Source organism: Camelina sativa, chromosome 19, assembly GCF_000633955.1.
Source record: "Camelina sativa cultivar DH55 chromosome 19, Cs, whole genome shotgun sequence".
NCBI classification, from domain to species: Eukaryota; Viridiplantae; Streptophyta; class Magnoliopsida; order Brassicales; family Brassicaceae; genus Camelina; species Camelina sativa.
Window position 1 is genome coordinate 18,859,644 of NC_025703.1, and position 18,602 is coordinate 18,878,245.

General features: G+C 32.3%; 4 protein-coding genes across 4 annotated transcripts; 1 reads left to right on the forward strand and 3 right to left on the reverse strand.

The window, feature by feature from the left end:
• LOC104767968 (splicing factor 3B subunit 4-like) lies at positions 197-2,402 on the forward strand. The gene is made up of 9 exons (XM_010491926.1): positions 197-301; positions 716-767; positions 894-982; positions 1,072-1,128; positions 1,216-1,278; positions 1,382-1,447; positions 1,540-1,626; positions 1,711-1,804; positions 1,903-2,402. Exons 1-9 carry the CDS (start codon positions 197-199, stop codon positions 2,376-2,378), a joined length of 1,089 nt encoding a protein of 362 aa, XP_010490228.1. The 3' UTR covers positions 2,379-2,402.
• Positions 6,799-8,411, reverse strand: LOC104767969 (ATP-dependent DNA helicase pif1-like). Its single transcript, XM_019240939.1, has 2 exons — positions 7,541-8,411; positions 6,799-7,379 (listed from the first exon to the last, which is right to left on the reverse strand). Exons 1-2 carry the CDS (start codon positions 8,409-8,411, stop codon positions 6,799-6,801), a joined length of 1,452 nt encoding a protein of 483 aa, XP_019096484.1.
• Positions 8,418-10,866, reverse strand: LOC104767971. Its single transcript, XM_010491928.2, has 4 exons — positions 10,074-10,866; positions 9,430-9,982; positions 8,697-9,352; positions 8,418-8,617 (listed from the first exon to the last, which is right to left on the reverse strand). Exons 1-4 carry the CDS (start codon positions 10,864-10,866, stop codon positions 8,418-8,420), a joined length of 2,202 nt encoding a protein of 733 aa, XP_010490230.2.
• On the reverse strand, positions 16,330-17,214 carry LOC104767972. Its single transcript, XM_019241243.1, has 3 exons — positions 17,100-17,214; positions 16,794-17,009; positions 16,330-16,705 (listed from the first exon to the last, which is right to left on the reverse strand). Exons 1-3 carry the CDS (start codon positions 17,199-17,201, stop codon positions 16,427-16,429), a joined length of 597 nt encoding a protein of 198 aa, XP_019096788.1. The 5' UTR covers positions 17,202-17,214; the 3' UTR covers positions 16,330-16,426.

Genomic DNA, 18,602 nt, shown 5'->3' on the forward strand with positions numbered 1-18,602 from the left:
GCCTAAAACGAATCATATCGGCCCATTAGTGGCTGCAATACTCTAACCAAACCGTCCTTCTTCACCATCCGTTATAAAAGTAAGATAATCGCCAGACGTGACGGACACGAAATCGAAAACCTCAGATTTCTCAATCGGGAGGGTTTTTTTTTTTTTTTTAAAACCGAAAACAGAGCAAAGAAACAAGAAGAAGAAGATGACGACTCGAATAACCCCTGGTGTAGGAGCTAATCTTCTCGGCCAACACGCCGCTGAGAGGAACCAAGACGCCACCGTTTACGTCGGAAACCTAGATCCTCAGGTTCTTTAACTTCGTACTAGTTCTTATTTTGATATAGGAAAAAGAGAGTGAAGTGACGTGGTGGTTTAAGAAGATTTGATTGGAGGAAAAGGAGCAAATGACGTGGTCTTCGTTTGTGTTGTTGAGAGTGACGAAACTGAAGTATAAAGAAGCAGACGAGTTCATTTGTGGGATCAGGAAAAGAATCTAAAATTTGTAAAAAAACTAAAAATCTCTAAAAAGTTTTTCTGAGCTTAGCTCTCATCTTGAGAGTTAACATGATCGATTCTGTGTTTTATGAACATTGAATTGGTTTGGTTGATTGATCGTGAGTTTTATTGTATCATATTTTTTATTTTTGTGAAGTACATAAAGAAAAAGTAATTTTAGTTTTTATAATGATTAAAACTGATCCATTCTTTCTTTGAATTATAGCGAGTCTCTGAAGAACTGCTTTGGGAATTGTTCGCACAAGCTGGACCAGTTGGTAAGTTAATCATCAATATGTATATATCTCGTTTCGTATTCTTATTTGGTAGCTGATTAATGGTTTAGGGTTTGGTTCGAATAATATGTCTGACATTAGCTCGTCTTTCTCTTTGTATTGCATCAGTTAATGTCTTTATTCCAAAAGATAAGGTGACAAATGTTCAAAGAGAATTTGGTTTCGTTCAATTCCGTAACGAGGAAGATGCTGACTATGTAAGTGTTGCTCTTTTAATTTCCCTTATGTGAAGGAGGTTTTTTTTTAGAGTTCTTTGTTAACAAGTTTTCAATTGTTTTTGTTTCAGGCAATTAAGGTTTTAAACATGATTAAGCTCTATGGGGAACATATAAGTGTTAAAAAGGTAACAAATTAGTATCTCTCGTTAACTTTGATTATTTTTGTGAGTTTTGTTGATCTTAACATTTTTTGTTTCCTGGTTTTGTATTAGACATTGCAAGATAAGGAGAGTTTGGATGTTGGTGCTCACCTTTTCATTGGAAACCTTGACCCTGTAAGTATCATATAGTAATAACAAAAACACTCTCAAATTGGTATAACTTCAACACTAGCTGACCAAGGTTTTGCTTTTTTATGTTTTTCTTTTTTCTCTACAGGATGTGGATGAAAAGCTCTTGTATGATACTTTCAGCGCGTTTGGTTTGGTTGTTAATAGTCCTAAGGTAAAAATCTTTATTTCTTGAGATATCAGTCCATGATTCTTGATCTGATATGTAGATAAAATAATATGATTTTCATAACCTTGTCGTTTCAGATAATGCGAGATCAGGATACCGGAAACTCACGAGGTTTTGGTTTCATCAGCTATAACTCCTTTGAGGCATCTGATGCTGCTATTGAGGTACACTTCTCTGCTTCTTTATTAATGACTTATTATTTTGATGAGTCCAACACATTCCTCTGATCTTTGTATGACTTGTTGCAGGCAATGAATGGACAATATCTGAGTAATCGTCAAATAACAGTCTCTTACGCATACAAGAAAGACACCAAAGGAGAGCGCCACGGTACTCAAGCAGGTTAGTAGGCTCGTCTTTATATACCCTTTAATTGTTTTAAGTTTTAGCTTATGGATTCAGTTTCTCTAACAACGACACATTACTTTTGTGAATTGTAGAGAGGCTTTTGGCTGCTACAAATCCAAGTTCCCAAAAAAGCAGACCCCATACGCTATTCGCAAGTATCCCTCCAACGCATCTTAATGCTCCTAAAGTTAACGGCCAGCCACGTCCGTTCGCTAATGGAGGTATGCAATTGCAACCTGTCCCGATCCCGGCCCGTGGTCCACCACCACCTCCACAAGCGTATCAAACTCAGCCACCATTTTGGCCTTCTCAGCAACAACAACAACACGGCTTAGTGGTTCCACCGCCCATGCAATTCCGTCCACCTCAAGGTATTCCACCACCTTCTCATTTTCATCATCACCAACAAGGTTTCGGTGGTACGAGGCCGCCTCCACCACCTCAAGTCATCTTATTTGATACGTCAACACCAATAACTGTAAACCACTACATATATAATCAACAAGGACCAAATGATACGGCACAGCAGAACGTCATCCATCAGGGTAAAAAACCAAAGCCATCTTGACTTGTTCACTAAAAACGACCTTGTGACCGGACCGGTAATGTGATGGTAATTTGGTTTCTTGCAGAGACTTTGGAATAATCAAAGTCTACGTCTATAATAAGGTTGATTTAGCAAAATATGGCATTTCATTAAAATTAATCCAATGGTGACATTTTACTGAAAGCTCAAGACCAAAGTGAGGTTCAACGATTTTTGTGAACATAAAAAAACACACCGACAACTAAGTGATGCAGCGAAATATACATATATATATATATATATTCTCGCATAACCTACATTGGTTTTTGTGAAAAAAAGAAAAAAAAAAAAAAAAAAAAAAAAAACATCTTTTGATTCAGATATATTGATTATAGGCAGCAAGCTAAGCTAGCAACCAAACGATTCGTCACTAATTCATACGTACTATGTACTAATTAGGTATTGACTTGAAAAAGGTTCTCCTTTCGCTGGGAAGGACCATTGCCTATGAAAAATGTAGATACAAGAAAATTCAATAAGAGGTATCATGGATAGAGTTACCATTATATATGTTAGTTCTACTTATTTTTTTGATTGGATTAAAAAATTTCTTATCTATCGAAAAAATGGATTAGAAGAGAAATACATATATATATATGTATATATATATATATATATATCTGGACATTAATAAAAGAAAAATATCTTAAAATAGTACTAAAATATGTTTCATAGACAAAAATAGCACATAGTTCACAAATTTTCAAAAATAGCAATATTTAATACAATTAAATTATTTTTTAGAATTTTTTTTAGGTTTGAGTTTTTGATTTTATATTTAGGATATAATTTTGAGGGGATAAATTTTAGTATTTTGAATTTAGGGTTAATTCTGAAAGATTAATTTTGAAATATAATGCTATTTTTGAAATTTTACCGATGTTGCTAGATTTAGAATCAAAACATTAATTATTATCCATCGTAATAATATTCAAACGTTCATTTTTCTCTTAATTAGTCTCTAAATTTTTTATTTAAAATTCTCTTGTATTCATTATTTTAGAATAATCTTTTATTCTATAAATCACAAATTATATGGCCAATAAAATTAAGCCACTTTAGAATAATCAAATTGATTTATCAAAATATGGCATTTCATTAAAATTAATCCAATGGTGACATTTCACTGAAAGCTCAAGATCAAAGTGAGGTTCAACGATTTTTGTGAACATAAAAAACACACTGATAACTAAGTGATCATGCAGCGAAATATATATATATATATATATATATATATATATATATATATTCGCAATGCGAGTGAATTGCAACGCACATAGCTACTAATTGGTGACTGATAATTTTGGTCGTTCTTCGCTTGCCAAACAGTCACTAAAAGTTGCGACTGAATTGTAATGCTTTAGCGACTGATCTGGTTACTCATTTGCGACTGTTTTGGTTATTGATTTGTGTGTGTTTCGGTGACTGTTTAATTATCATGTTTTTTAAATAAATCTGGTAAAATTGAATTATTTGATTTTGTAATACCAAAACATAATTATGAAAATTATAACTAAAACATAAGTTTCAACATACATCCAACATAAGTTCCAGAAAACATCCAAACAACCATTCCAAAAGTACAAGTACAACCATTACAAAAGTTTTTAAGGTAATTAGATATGGACCTGTGGTACACCGCGAGGACACTTTTATGCTAATAATTTATTATATTATATTGTAATTATGTTATGATTTATATTATAATGTTACGCATACTATACACTAATGTTATAATAATAATAATATTATGTAATAATAATGTATATATTATATATAGATAACAGAATTTTATATATTATTATATAATGTATATACTAAATTTACTAATAGCATTATGGTTTGTTTGGCATAATAATATAATAGTATATATGTATACTCGTAATTTTTAGTGGATAATTATGTTTCTTACTATGCAGTGGTGGTCAATTTAAAGTAATTTGATTGGACTAAAAGGTCAAACAAAAGTTATAAATCAATAGAAAATACTCAAATAGTAAGAAACACACTTTGTGTTCTATTATTGAATATAGAGAATCAAAAACCAAAGCAAAACATTTACTACTCTAATAGTCGCATAGCGAATGATGCTTCATCATAAGAATCATAAATCAATGCATAAATTATTCTTTAGTCATCATAGGATTTTGCAGCTTCTAGATATTTAAAAAGCAATTTCAAATTGAAGATCCTCTCTCTCACCGGTGAGACGAATAGCGGCATGTATTTATAACCACTTCTGTAATTACGTACCCACTGTTTGGATTTATTATCCCATGTGAACCATGTTGAGCCCTGAGGAAAAACCCGACTTTCTTCAAAACAGTTTGAATGATTTAACGCAAGCCAATCAGATAACATGAAAACAGAATGAGTGTTTGATATTTTTTGAACAGCCATATTGATGACAACTATTTAGTTCGAGGAATCAAACGTGAATTATATAATAAGCTGATGAGTATCAAATCTTCTGTCAATCTTAACAATTATGACAATTAAAAATCACAATTTGTGATTTGGAGAGATATGAAACTGATTATCCGCCAGTATGCGAACTGAATCAATCATATATTAATAATTACAAATATTCCCGTAAAATTAGTTTCTGTAATTTTGGTATCTTACTACGTATTAAGTAAAACGCCACTAATAAGGAACTGAATGCCTTATTAACTAATGATAGGTTTAACTCTATAAAATATAGAATTCTATAATATTAATACAATTATTCATTATAATATGTACAATTCTAATATATTAATATATAACAACGTAGAAATAAGATACGTAACAGTTGAATAAATATATTTCGAAATCAATAAAATAAAACGGCAAAATAAAATAATTCAATATAATTGTTTTTGATATATTTTCCAACGACTGTACGTTATCATGACTACAAAGCAAAATATATATATAAAAAAATAATAATCCATTTCTGAGATATCCGGATTCGGAAACACTTTAAAAATCCCGCCACAGCTTTGTATAATCACATTCTTCTCTCCAGAGAAAAACCGATGAATCTTCCACCATCCAAGTGCAATAAACATGTTGATACGACCATGTTTCCTAAAGTTTGTACCGAATTCAACTACCGTTTTAGACAGTGCCTGACAATGCAGGATATCATTACTGGTGTAAAATATAAATAATAAAAGTGAGAATATAACAAAATGGAGACTTAAAGTGTGTTAAATAAGAGGGGGAAAATTAAAGACAGATGACTTACAATTTATCTTTCAAACAGAATGATAAACTTTGGGTATTGGATTTGTTTGTCAACATTCCAACAGAAATGATCTCACCTATCAAATCTACAAAAGAAATAAATAATTGAAACATAAATATAGCTGTTTTAAAATAATAATAATACAATATAATCTCAAAGTATAGGAATCAAGACTTTACGATACTAACCGATCAATACATCAGTGTTGACTGTATCCTCAATAATGTAAGCGAAAGGGGTATATTGATTGAAAAGAATATCACTCAATGGTAAAGAATTAGCCATCACAGTTTGAGGCAGAATTTTAATACCAAGAGGATGAGTTGTAGATTTGATAGGGTCGGGGTTCAGACAAACTTCAAATGTTGTGATTATTTTCCATTCACCCTCCTGAATCCATTCCTTGTATACTGCTGCGTAGTCTAGAGGAATTCTAGCCTCAATACGTGTACCCTATGTGACAAACATTCCAAAACATAAAAACCAAATAATAAAGATGATTTAGAAGTGTAAAAGGCAATCGACAACTTACACTGGAATCAACCAAAATTAGAGCCAATACAAACTTCGCAGATGATAAATAAATTTCATAAAGTCTAAGAACTTTAACACAAATACGCCAGCCAATAATTTTTTGTGACAAAGAAGAAATCATGTGGAACTCATCCATGGCTGGGAGTAAATATTCGCGGAGCTTGTATGGTAAGTAAAAGGAAGATTACCGGAAAATTAACTTTCAGTTTAGGTAATTTATATAGCTTTACAAACGACGCAATATACTAACAGCGTTAAATGTTACATACAATGAATAGTTCCATAATTTAAACATTAGAGAAAATAGATGTAGTTTATTAGGTCGAAGCGTTACAAACTAATCAAGAGTATTTTCTTTACCGAAAGTAATGATTTTGAACAAACAAATTGACTTAAGTTAAGGGGAAATAGAATAATTATCATAAATTTCCGAAAATGTGTAAATAATTAGACTACCATAACTAATGAAAATATTTATTAAAATCGAAAATAATCACGACAATGTATTCGAATTTATTAGTAAGAAAACGACGGATTATAATGTCATACTTTGGACCTAAATTAACGATATGATGAAAAATGGCAGATAAAATAAAATTGTAGTAAACAACAAAAAATACAAACGAAAACAAAACACTATCTAACTAAATTCTGAAAAACCTCTTTAAACACCACATTAAGTGTCTGTCTCGCGATTTTACCATCTTTGTCGAGAATGAGAACTTTTAAACTTTTTTTGGATATAACCCTCGACAGAGCAACATAAAGCTGGCCATGTGAGAAGACCGGTTTTGGTAAATACAATCCAACTTCACTTAGAGATTGACCTTGACTCTTGTTGATTGTCATTGCAAAAGCAAGAGCAATAGGGAACTGTCTCCGCCTCATTTTGAAAGGAAGCTTCGTGTCTGACGGGATAATAAGTACTTTGGGAATAAGTACAATATCTCCAATTCGATCACCAGTAATGACAACTGCCTGCAATACATGATCAGCCATTTGAGAAATTTTCAACCTTGTACCATTGCACAAACCTCGTTTCGGATCTAAGTTTCTTAGCAACATGACAGGTGCGCCAATCTTCAAACGTAAACAATGGTTTGGTAAGCCAGATATGTTAATGGAATTTAAGAAGTCGGGTGTGAACACATGGTTGGTATTTGAATCTGAATCTGTGGGATCAAGACTATCAGCACTTAGGTAGACCACTTCTTGACCTAAACAATTTGGAATATATAATATTTATCAGTAATTAAATATAAAGACGTGAGCTGCTATAAAAACTACATGCATTCGGACCTCATTTAACTTGAAAATGATAACTAAATTATGTTGAGTAGTGATATAAGAAAAAAAATAGCAAACAAAAAAGGTTTACCTTTGAATTTCTCAAGCATATATAGGTTCAACTTATTGACATCCTCATTCCTCGGAGCCAATATTGCTCTCTGCTGAAAGAATTTAGGGTCTTTTTCCTCATGCAAAAGGGCTGGATCTCCATAAATAGACCTAACAATAGACTCAACTGGATTGTCCGAATCAGTAATAAGAAACTCTTCTCGGATATCAATCATAGCTTCACCATCATTAGGTTTGGCTATTTTCCCATCACCAATATCTAATAACCATTCTGAAAATTCCTTGATCTCTTCTGACTGGGCAGAACTTAGTTTGCTATTGAGTAGCCGCATATTCTTGGTCATCGTTAACACCTTACAATGATCCCAAAGATAAGAAGAATTTAAAGAAGCTAAAACAATTTCAGCTCTCCCGACACCCTGTATAATAGGTAATACTTGTCTGAAATCACCATCGAAAACAACGACTTTGCCACCAAAAGGTTTGCTTCCAGGGTTGCAAATAATATCACATAGACTCCGATCAAGAGATTCAAAACAATATCTACTCATCATATGAGCTTCATCCCATATAATAAGTGATATTTCTTTAATCAATTCAGCTAATTCAGACCGAGGATCAATTGAGCAATACGTTGTCTCATCAGGGTGAATAGGGATTCCAAACCTGGAATGAGCAGTCCGACCACCAGGCAGAAGAAGAGAAGCTATACCACTTGATGCAACATTCAATATGATTTCACCTCTGCATCTAACAGCAGCAGAAAGTGTACTCCATAAGAATGTCTTCCCAGTACCTCCAAAACCATAAACAAAAAACACACCTCCTTGTCTATTGAACACGGCCTCCGTTATCTGATCATATATTAGTTTCTGTTCGTCAGTAAGCATTTTAATCTATGCGTCATGGTCTTCTGCTTGTTCTGCACGGATGTATCTCCTTTCATCGGCTATTAGCCGATTAGAGATATCCATACCATCTCTGTTAGGTTGAGGCATCTCTTCGAAGGATGTTAGAGAACTTCCATTTGATAGTAGATGGAGCTCTATTTCTTGTAGTGTGAAATTCATCTTCTCTTCGGCAGTTAATTCCAGAACTATAGACAGGATAAAACATATACTCATATAAGCACAATAAAAACAATAAATAATTCGAAATATGAACAAATATGTAACCTGGATTGTTGACTTCTAATCTTTTTTTCCTCTCAATATCTTCCGGTAATATTTGCCATGTTTCATCCCATACATGAGCAGGACTTGAAAGACTACCAGACAATAACAAAACCGCAAAGAATTTCCGAAGATAATATCCAAAACACCATTGTGTGGATTCCACTAAGCAATCAATGTAGATTTGATCATCATCTAGAATACCATGTGTGTTACATGCTTCTTTGTAAGTTTTGTAAACAACCTTTTTGTATGTCCTCAAGTCATCAAATGACTCAGCCCCTGGAACAATATTAAGTAACATCCGCACGTAGTATTCAGCCTCTAGTTTCCTTGGTACGTAATTAATCCTACCTAAAGAGAAACCCCTACTTCTTGTCTTCCACATTTTTCTAGCACCATCCCATGTATAAAAGGCTGGTATTTGCGCATACAGTTTAGTTCTAGAAAATGAGTCTCTCTTATTAAGAGCAAACCAAGCGGTGAGCTGGGAGTCGACGTTGATAGTCCTTTCCAAAACATCTTCTAACTCATCATCTTTGTCATAAATACATGGTTTTTTTCCTTCAATATGGAAAGACAGCCTCTCGACTGGAGTAGACCTATATTGTATAGGAAACTTGAAAAGCCTCCATATGGCCTCAGACGTCGAGACATATCTATAATGTAATATAATAGAAAAAATGTAAGTAGCGAAAGATGAAATATATTTATAATAATAAACAAATATTTATACCTGCAATCGAAATAGTCTTTGATTTCGTTCTTCGGCTTCTCGGCTTGATCTTTTGCTTCGAATATAACAGCAACCTTATCTGGACCCTTGTTGATATACTTGAAGAGATACTTTATAGATCCAGACTGATTACACCATTCAACATTAATGTGAGCTCGGTAACGAACTGACAACATAGGATTATAAGGAACAACATAACGATTATCACATTGGAAACGACTCTTCTCAAAAGATATGTTGGATCGCCTCCTTCGATATACAGCATAGCCATCTTTCCCAATCTTGGTTAAATCAGAGAAAGCTTTAGGGTAAAATTTAGAACAGAGTCCATCTACCATACACGGGGAGTTATAATTTGCAGCACCACATGGGCCATGAATCATATTATTTTTGACGACTTGATATAGTTCCGGATTGACATTCTTATCAGGAATCTCTGCGCAAATTATCTTGTCTATATCATCCGCAGTAGGCAACTTGCTTCTCTGATCCATAAATAATAATATATGCGCATGAGGAAGTCCACGTTTTTGGAACTCAACGGTATACATAGCTGAAAAAGTACCACATGAAAATATGCATTAATAGACACATATTAAAGCATATAAAATAATTCATATTGTTAAAAGAATTAGAAAGCTTACATGCGACTGCCTTCCCGAGAAAGTGTCTCTCAGTCAAGTCTCTCATCAAAGACTCAAGTTTAATCTTGAAAATACGACAAACAATGCCAGACCTATCATCTGGAGCAAGTCCTCTGACACTGCAATAACGGGTAGTATCTGGCCATTTGGGATTACATGTGAACGTTATGAACAAATCAGGAAAACCAAAGTGTTTACAGATAGCCATTGCATCGTAGTAGCTATTCACCATATACCATGAACCTCCTGTAAATGAAGACGGAATGGTAATAGGGTTGCCTTGCTCAGATATTTTGGGCTGTCCAGCTGCTGAGACCTCTTTCAAAGAATTAAAATCAGTGCAACGAAGTTTAGTCTGATTCTTTTTAATGAAAGACAACCTCTTACTTTCTACAGCAGTGTATGCATCAACAATAAATTGTTGGAATAATCTTCTAGACCGCATCAGAGTTTGACATTCATTCTCCCTCTCCTGTAAGTGAAATGCAAACCATTGTCGCATACTAATATACTTCCTTTTGTTCTTGTTGTTAATACCAGTGAGTGCTTTCTCTATACCATGTCTCCAACCATCTTCTCCAAAACATAAAATCTGTGGATATTGTAAAGGCAAGTAGGAAGGGTGTATCTCACTTATTCTTTGAAGTCTGCCAGTATTCTTGGACTGAACAATAATATCACGGGAAGGCATTTCAGCTACAAAATCACTAGGTATTAATGCTGCAACCTCTGAGGCTATGGGAGCACTATACTGCCTACCATCAACACCGACCCTATCATTAATAATCCGCATGTGGAATACCTCATCGGTGTTAGCTGCAACGCAATCCCTTGCTGCTCTAAATTTTTGTACATACAGATTTGACTGGTTTAGCATTTCAATCAAGCCTTCGATGATATCATGCCTCAAATGTTTCCGTCCAGACAAAAATTGCCCGTTTTTACTTTTCCTGAAGTATATTAAAAAATTTAATAAATAATGAAATATATTTTAAAGAACTAAAACAAATTCTATAATAAATAAAATTGAGGTATATTAAAATTTTAATTATTAATAGGATTACCCCAGTATTGAAGCATGATTAACGACCTCGTGATCGGTGTCCACAATATATAATTGCGAAAATTTAGCATAATCACCATCTTTTTAGGCAGCAAACTTCCCATAACATGATAGTTACCTCCTTGTAGCCTAAACTGACTTCCTTGGGGAATACTCCTATCAACTTTGCCACCAATAGAGGTCATTGAAAAGACCATATTATAAGGACGAACATTCTCTTGGAAGTGTTTACTAACTGGATCAGTACAATTAAGCAGCTTATTTATAAATTCAGGCGATTCTTGCAGAAAGGGTAGTTTAACAGTGCCTAAACCACAACACAACGAAAAATTCAGGTTCTTTTGGTTCCTTCTCTTATTAAGCCGCTCCCCATACCACATTTTGGCCCCACAAAACTCACAGGATTCAACAGGATCACCGTGGTCAAGATAACCTAATATATATGTTACAAAATAAATTCAATCCACAAATCTATTGCACGTAAATACAGAATTAAACATAATTAACATCGTAGATGAAGGTTATACCTTCCGGATACTGTGAATTGTTAGGATTGAATTTAATTTTGCAGGCTACTCTTTCAAATCGATTGCGTGCGTTAGAAGCAACTAGAGCCATATCACGTAATTCTTTAATTTGGTTACTCCCAATATCCGAGTCATACTGCAGGACGTCTATATCATACAATTCTTCTGAATGATGAATATCTACATCAGAATCACTATCTTCGTAATTGTATGTTTGCTCAACGTCACTAAGTTCTTCTGTTGATTTTTGCGATAGATAAATATTTGATGAGTTAGAATATGTTTTCTATTAAATTTTTAAAATACGAACATAAGAAATAAATATAAAAAACAACGAAATACGACAATTACCATGTATGGGATAATTATCATCGACCTCGTCAAATAGTTTGTCCAGATTCCGAACTGGAAATTCGTCTTCTGTAGATATAATACATTACTTAATAATATAATATATTTTAATTAAATTTAAGATAGTGAGGGTGAATCGCAAAGTATATATTATCATCTAGATAATAAATAACAGGAATTGTTTTAAATATACTAAATAGTATATATACTTAACGCATTATTCGTTAGCGGGATAAAAATTTAAGAGCTAACGGTTACTTTCAAGTCAATTAGAAGAATGAATACTCTTCTTATGTATTGCTGGCTCTTTTCTTCTCTCCAACGATATTGTTTTGCTATAACTCTTAGTAATATCCTGCAAAACATTGGACTCCACATTTCCTATAGTAGTATTGAATCTTGATTCCCTTAATTTTTTAATACCTGTAATTTATTAAAAGGAAAACATATATACTATTAGAATTAACACTTAGTATTTCTAATAGTATATGCTTACTAATAAACACTTTCATATAATACAATAAAAGTAATTAAGAAGTTAAAATAAATAAATTATGAACTAACCATTGTGTCCAGATATAATATTCGGATTTTCGTTCTCTTTATTCCCACCGGAAGCTGTTTTCCTTTTAGTTAACGTAGTTGGAAGAGTATTTGAAATATCTTGTTGAACATTCGAAAAATAAAAGATAAGTGACAAAAAATAAAAGATAGGAATATCTGGTAGTTACAAAAAATAAAAGATAAGTGGCCAGATTATTATTGATTTAAAACAATTACAGAATAAGAAACTAACCCTTATCTTTGATTACGACACTCGATGAACATGTGTATGACTTAAATACAGGTATTTCCAATGACTGATCACACCTCAAATCCTTTCTGGTTAGATCTAGGCGAATTAACTTAAATACGTGTTCAAGTTTAAAGCAGCCACTGATGGACGTTTTTGGTTTAACATGGGTTAATATACTTTGTGGAGCATGAGATGTGGGTAGATTTGAAGAGGTTGGAGTATTATATGACTTAGTATGAAACGATTTAGGAGTTGTCATGTGTAAAAAAGATAAAAGTAGTAGAGAGTCTGATAAGTCAAATGAAACTGTCAAATTGTTTCAAAAGTATAGTGAAAAGCATAGAAATTTAACTACGGAATATAATAAAATCAAATTTCGAAAATTTGTTTCAAAAAAATCTTTGCTTATGATCCAAACGTTTAAGGGATTGATTAACATCAAATATTATAACTTTCCATCTTCATGTTAAGATAAGTTTAATAGATATTTAACTCCAACAGATCTGTTAAATTTGCGAAAATAAAGCATGAGATAAGGTCACTAAATAATCTTTAAGAAAACACAATTAACTCCGTAATTGAAAAGGTAATAATGTTCGTACAGTATCATCCGAAATGTGAAAATATTGATTTAAAATAAATTCTAAATAATATGATGACTTCGTATGAATCCTAAATATAGATTAGCATAAGGTTATAAAAAAAGTAATGCATAGCAAGAGATATTTGGTTAGTTAATCAATTAACATATACAAAATTAAATAATGAGCTAACAGATGAAATAGATATGTTTACCATAACAATAAGGTCAGAAATTTTAAACCAACGGACATCGAAATAAAGTTTAAGAAAAATACAGAGCACATTGTCACGTTTATAATTTTGGCTTACGGATATTCTTGAAGGAGTCCTCGACGATGGGATGAACAAAAGTCTCAAGTTTGTCACTGTATTTTAAAAAGGTATATTCATAAATAATTGTAAATTAAATAAAAAAATACGCATAATTTTGCGGGAATACATTATTAGAAATTGTCTTACCTTAAGTCCACAGAGAATCGAGTTTGATTAGGATATAGATACTTTATTGGTTTTCCCCTCTCGTTCAGTAGATTTATCCTAAAAAAGTTCAACAAACTTAAATAAGATGATATACCAAAATTCAAAATAATAGATTAAAGAATGAGGTGTCATGTATAGGAACTGACATGTACACATAGTCTTGATATTGATCATCGCTGGGGTCGTCAAAAATGTCTGAACAGCCATCACCATTGGTCAAAACAATATAATCATCCGCTGTGAACATTAAAGTACACAATTCAGTATGTATATATGTTAAAATATATGACAGCTTTCCACATTTTAAAAAGACAAACTCTAACTCTATTGTTTAACTTGAATCTATTAAACATTTCATTCGCATAACATCCAGTGGCAAAGCAAGGCAGGACATTTCCCCTACAATTTGTAATAATCCAAATACAAAATTTTCCTATTTGAGATTATATAATTTGCAGTATTACTGAATTTTTTTTTGTAAATTAATACTTACTTAAGAGATTTGATCGTGAACTGTATGTATCTATTATTCAAAGCCCACCGATTCACACTGTCCTCCGGTTCAAAGGTCCGGATCTCCCCCATATGAGTTATGATCCCAATCAAATTAACTGCAAAAAAAATATATGGTCAATATTACACGATGAACAACTTAAAAACATAATATAAAAATTTATTATGATAGAAAGATAGAAAACATACCATAAGGCCAACGACCATGGAAACGACCATCAAGAATCGTATGAAAACTGGAGTTATTGAAAACTTTTTCAATTATCTGTGCTCATGCATCACTGACTACTGTTTTATGAGTGAAGATAATCTTATATTCAAGATCTGTCTTCTGAATCTCTTCTTTATCTTCTTTGACTTTGAACCTCTCAAAAACATATGTCTCGTTCTGATGAACAACATAATCATCAAAACAATGCAACTCGGAAGGAATTATTGCATGGCAGTACTACCCCTGGATAATATATATATCATGTAAGATTAGCCAAAGGAAAAAGGTTTTATAATTTACTGTGTAAGACTAAATGAGTACCTCTTCGTCAACCAAAATAAGTTCGGAAGATCTGATACTGGACCGTCTTTCACCTCCCACTTTTGAAAAACCTTCACATGTATCATCCAATTTATTGTATATGGATTTAGCATTCGAAGAGTAGCAAATTTTCACCATGGTTGTTTCTTGACTTTCGGAAACGGTGAGAGAGAGAGAAGTAGGAGTTGTGGAGAAAATGTAAACGGTTACTTTTAAAGAAAATAGAAAATGATAAGTGTAAAAATAAAAAGATGATGTGGTTTGTGTTTATCGATTTAATATACTCTATCAAGTTACATCTTATCAACAGTAAAATAGGAGCAGCTTTTTTACTATCCAAGAAATTTTGTTCATTAGTGTAGTTATGACCAAATATATTATCGTGAACGTAAATACAATTAATACATTGAGGTTAACTGTATTGTCAATATAATTTCAATTTTGTCTTCCTAAAATTGAAAATTTAAATCTACACTAATACCTCTATAAATTAATAATGTTGGGACCAAGACATTTTATTAATTTATAGTGATATTAATTTATCTATAAATTAATAATTATTAATTTATAGATATATTTTTAATTGTTTATTTTTTTTAAATTATGAATTGGAACAATTATAGCAAAATAAGATTAAACTTTCGGATGTTATAAATTTTATGGTTTAGGAATTGAACTTGTAATATTTATAAAGCATTATTGACAATAAATTACAAATACTATAAACAAATTGACTTATACACATGACATACATAAATTCAAATTTATGAATAATAATAATATTAATTCTCATATTTTAATAATCTGTCTAATTATCAAATTGTAAATGATGCATATCTAAAAATTAAAACTTTAAAATTTAATTATTTGTATGACATGTTATAAAATATTTTAGAGATATCATTATAGTTTGAAAATACAACATTACAAATGTTCTATAGAAATGAGTTTTAGGAGAAACATACACTATTATATCAGTATATATATTTATATATAAAAATTTACATGATTATTAATTTATGATATTATTGGGACCATATTTTACATTGAGATTTCAAAAAAATTATTATCTTATTATTTTATCGAATATTGTTAATTTTTACATTGGCCCGACTTGGGACCAACAAAATTTATTAATTTATAGTGATTATTAATTTATAGAGTATTAATTTATTGAGGTTTTAGTGTATATGGGTTGTTTGTCAACAACTAACGTAATTATAGGAAGGATAAATTTTGATGTATTAATTTTTCCACTATCAATGTTAATATCAAATATTCATTTTAACATACTATGTCGTAAAACCGTATTAAAAACTGAAAAAGTAAAATGTTCGATAATGATTAAAATGTGGACTTTTATTATTCGTTTTATTCTGGAACAGAAGCAAATAGTGCTACTCGAATGATAACATTATTGAATGATAAAAACTTGAAATAAACATTTGGAATCGGAAACAAAAGAAGCAAGCATTGCCCAATGAGAAGCTACTTAATTAGGCTCCACCTTCACTCGAACCAGATTGGGCTTAAGCCGTTGGTGATAGTAACCTCTTCAATATTGTTCTTATCATCGATGAAACCTTCATCTTCAGCGCACACAACTGCATCAAAGTCACGTTTATCAATAGATACGTTCACCAGATCAGCCAACTTAGATGATTGCACACACTTTCTCTTTGTTATGGAAGACTGATCAAAGAGGTCTTCTTTAAAATCAAGAGAACGTTTGGACGGAGGCGACAAATCATCTTGGCTACCATCGCTCAAAGAAGTGAACTCCAACCCCTAAGGGTAGATAATGATATGATATTATGATAAAATTAAATGATAAACATAATATATAAACATCATAAATATAATAAACAGAAATTACCAAATTCTCCGAGTTAATCTCTGAATGACTCAAATTGTTATCAGATTCTTCAAGAGTGTGTTCTTCCGCCAACATTCCATGCTTGGACAAAACAGTAGAGATTTTGTAGGTTTCAAGACCATCCCACAAATTCTCTTTCTCAATACACACAAGAAATAGGAATGTCTTTCCTTTTAAATTTTTTAGTGCGTCTGGCAAGGTCTCAGGATCATCAATCTACATTGTAAGATGGAATAATATCAAGTGATAGAAATAAGAATAATAAGTATGTATCTAATAAATATATACCAATGTTTCAACTAATACCTCGTCGAAGGAACCATTAAGAACCGTGTAGGCACTCTCAGAGACAACATCAGCAGCGGCAGTATCGAAAAGCATGAGTTTAGTTTCACCTGTGTTATCCATGACTTTCACCTGAAGCTTGTACCTATGAGTGGATTAAGAAAATTTAGTTAAAACTTCATATACACATTATATGGTCTTTTAATGGACTTTACTTACCTTGCGAGTACGTTGGTTACAACAGCCCTACATACATCACACCAAAATTTTGGCGACTTAGCTTTGGTGGTAATTGCAGCATTTTTACATTGGGTTTGCACATGTGTGACCTTCTTGTTACATTTCTTGCAGCTGAAGTAATACCAAGACCAGTCGGTGTCGACACCATAAATGGTACACATAATCTTAGCTTTTCCAACCTACATATAACAATCATAATTTTAAAAATCTGTTTAATAGAATTATAGTCTTTTATGAATTAACGTACTGAAATTAAAATCACATTACCTCAAAGGAGACTTTTAACTCCTTAATCGTCTTTTGCTCAAATGCAAGAAGATTCTCAGGTCCTCTAGAGAAGTTAGCAAGTCTCTTTGGCTTACTCCCACGGAAGGTTAGCATCAGACCATCTTTTGGGATCCTGAATAAGACAATCGTAAATATATCAAAATATAGAAGTTGCTAATATTTTGGTATTTAACAAAGTAGAAAACTTACGACTCAACAAAGGTTTGGATTTCAGCAACTTCAGGATTCACTCGTAACTGAGTTACATCAAATGAGTTTGCGACAATAATAATATCTACAAAAAACAAAAAAATTATAACACACAATTAGATAAGTAGTATTCTTTTATTGGTTATCGTAATAAACCAAAAATAGTGAATGTAATACCTTTAAACTCTTTTATCTTGGCAAAACGCAAAAGGCAAACAACAGTAATACCATTCTCATATGCATGTTCACATTAAGTGAAAAATTCCACCGCATATTTACCCCCACAACGTTACATGCAATCTCACATCACTAACGTGTAGATTAGATTAACAGTTACGGGAAAAAATTTTATAGCTTTTGGAATATTATTACGTAAAAACTTACTTCTCATCTCTGAGCTCGAAGTCAATCTTCTTAACTGGTTTATTGTTAACATCAAGGTCTTCAACATCACCAACATTAACAACTTGACCAACAACATCTGAACCAGAATTTTTTTTTTGTATATAATTTAAATATATAATGTTGGAAATAGGAATTTACATTTGAGATGATATGAACTTACCAACCAATATGCTGGTATTAACCTCGTGTGCAAGGATTTTTGGAAACTTTGAGAGGGATAAGAAAATCGATTCACTAACATTGTCACTCGCCCTAACGTTGGTACTGTTAAGGAAATTGATATTGTAGACGTGTCCAATGGGTCTGAAATGACCAGCAGCATTGATTAGACTGAATGTCTCAATGAACCTCCATTGACCTTCCTGCAACTGATTAGCATGTCGAACAACCAAATCCTTCTTG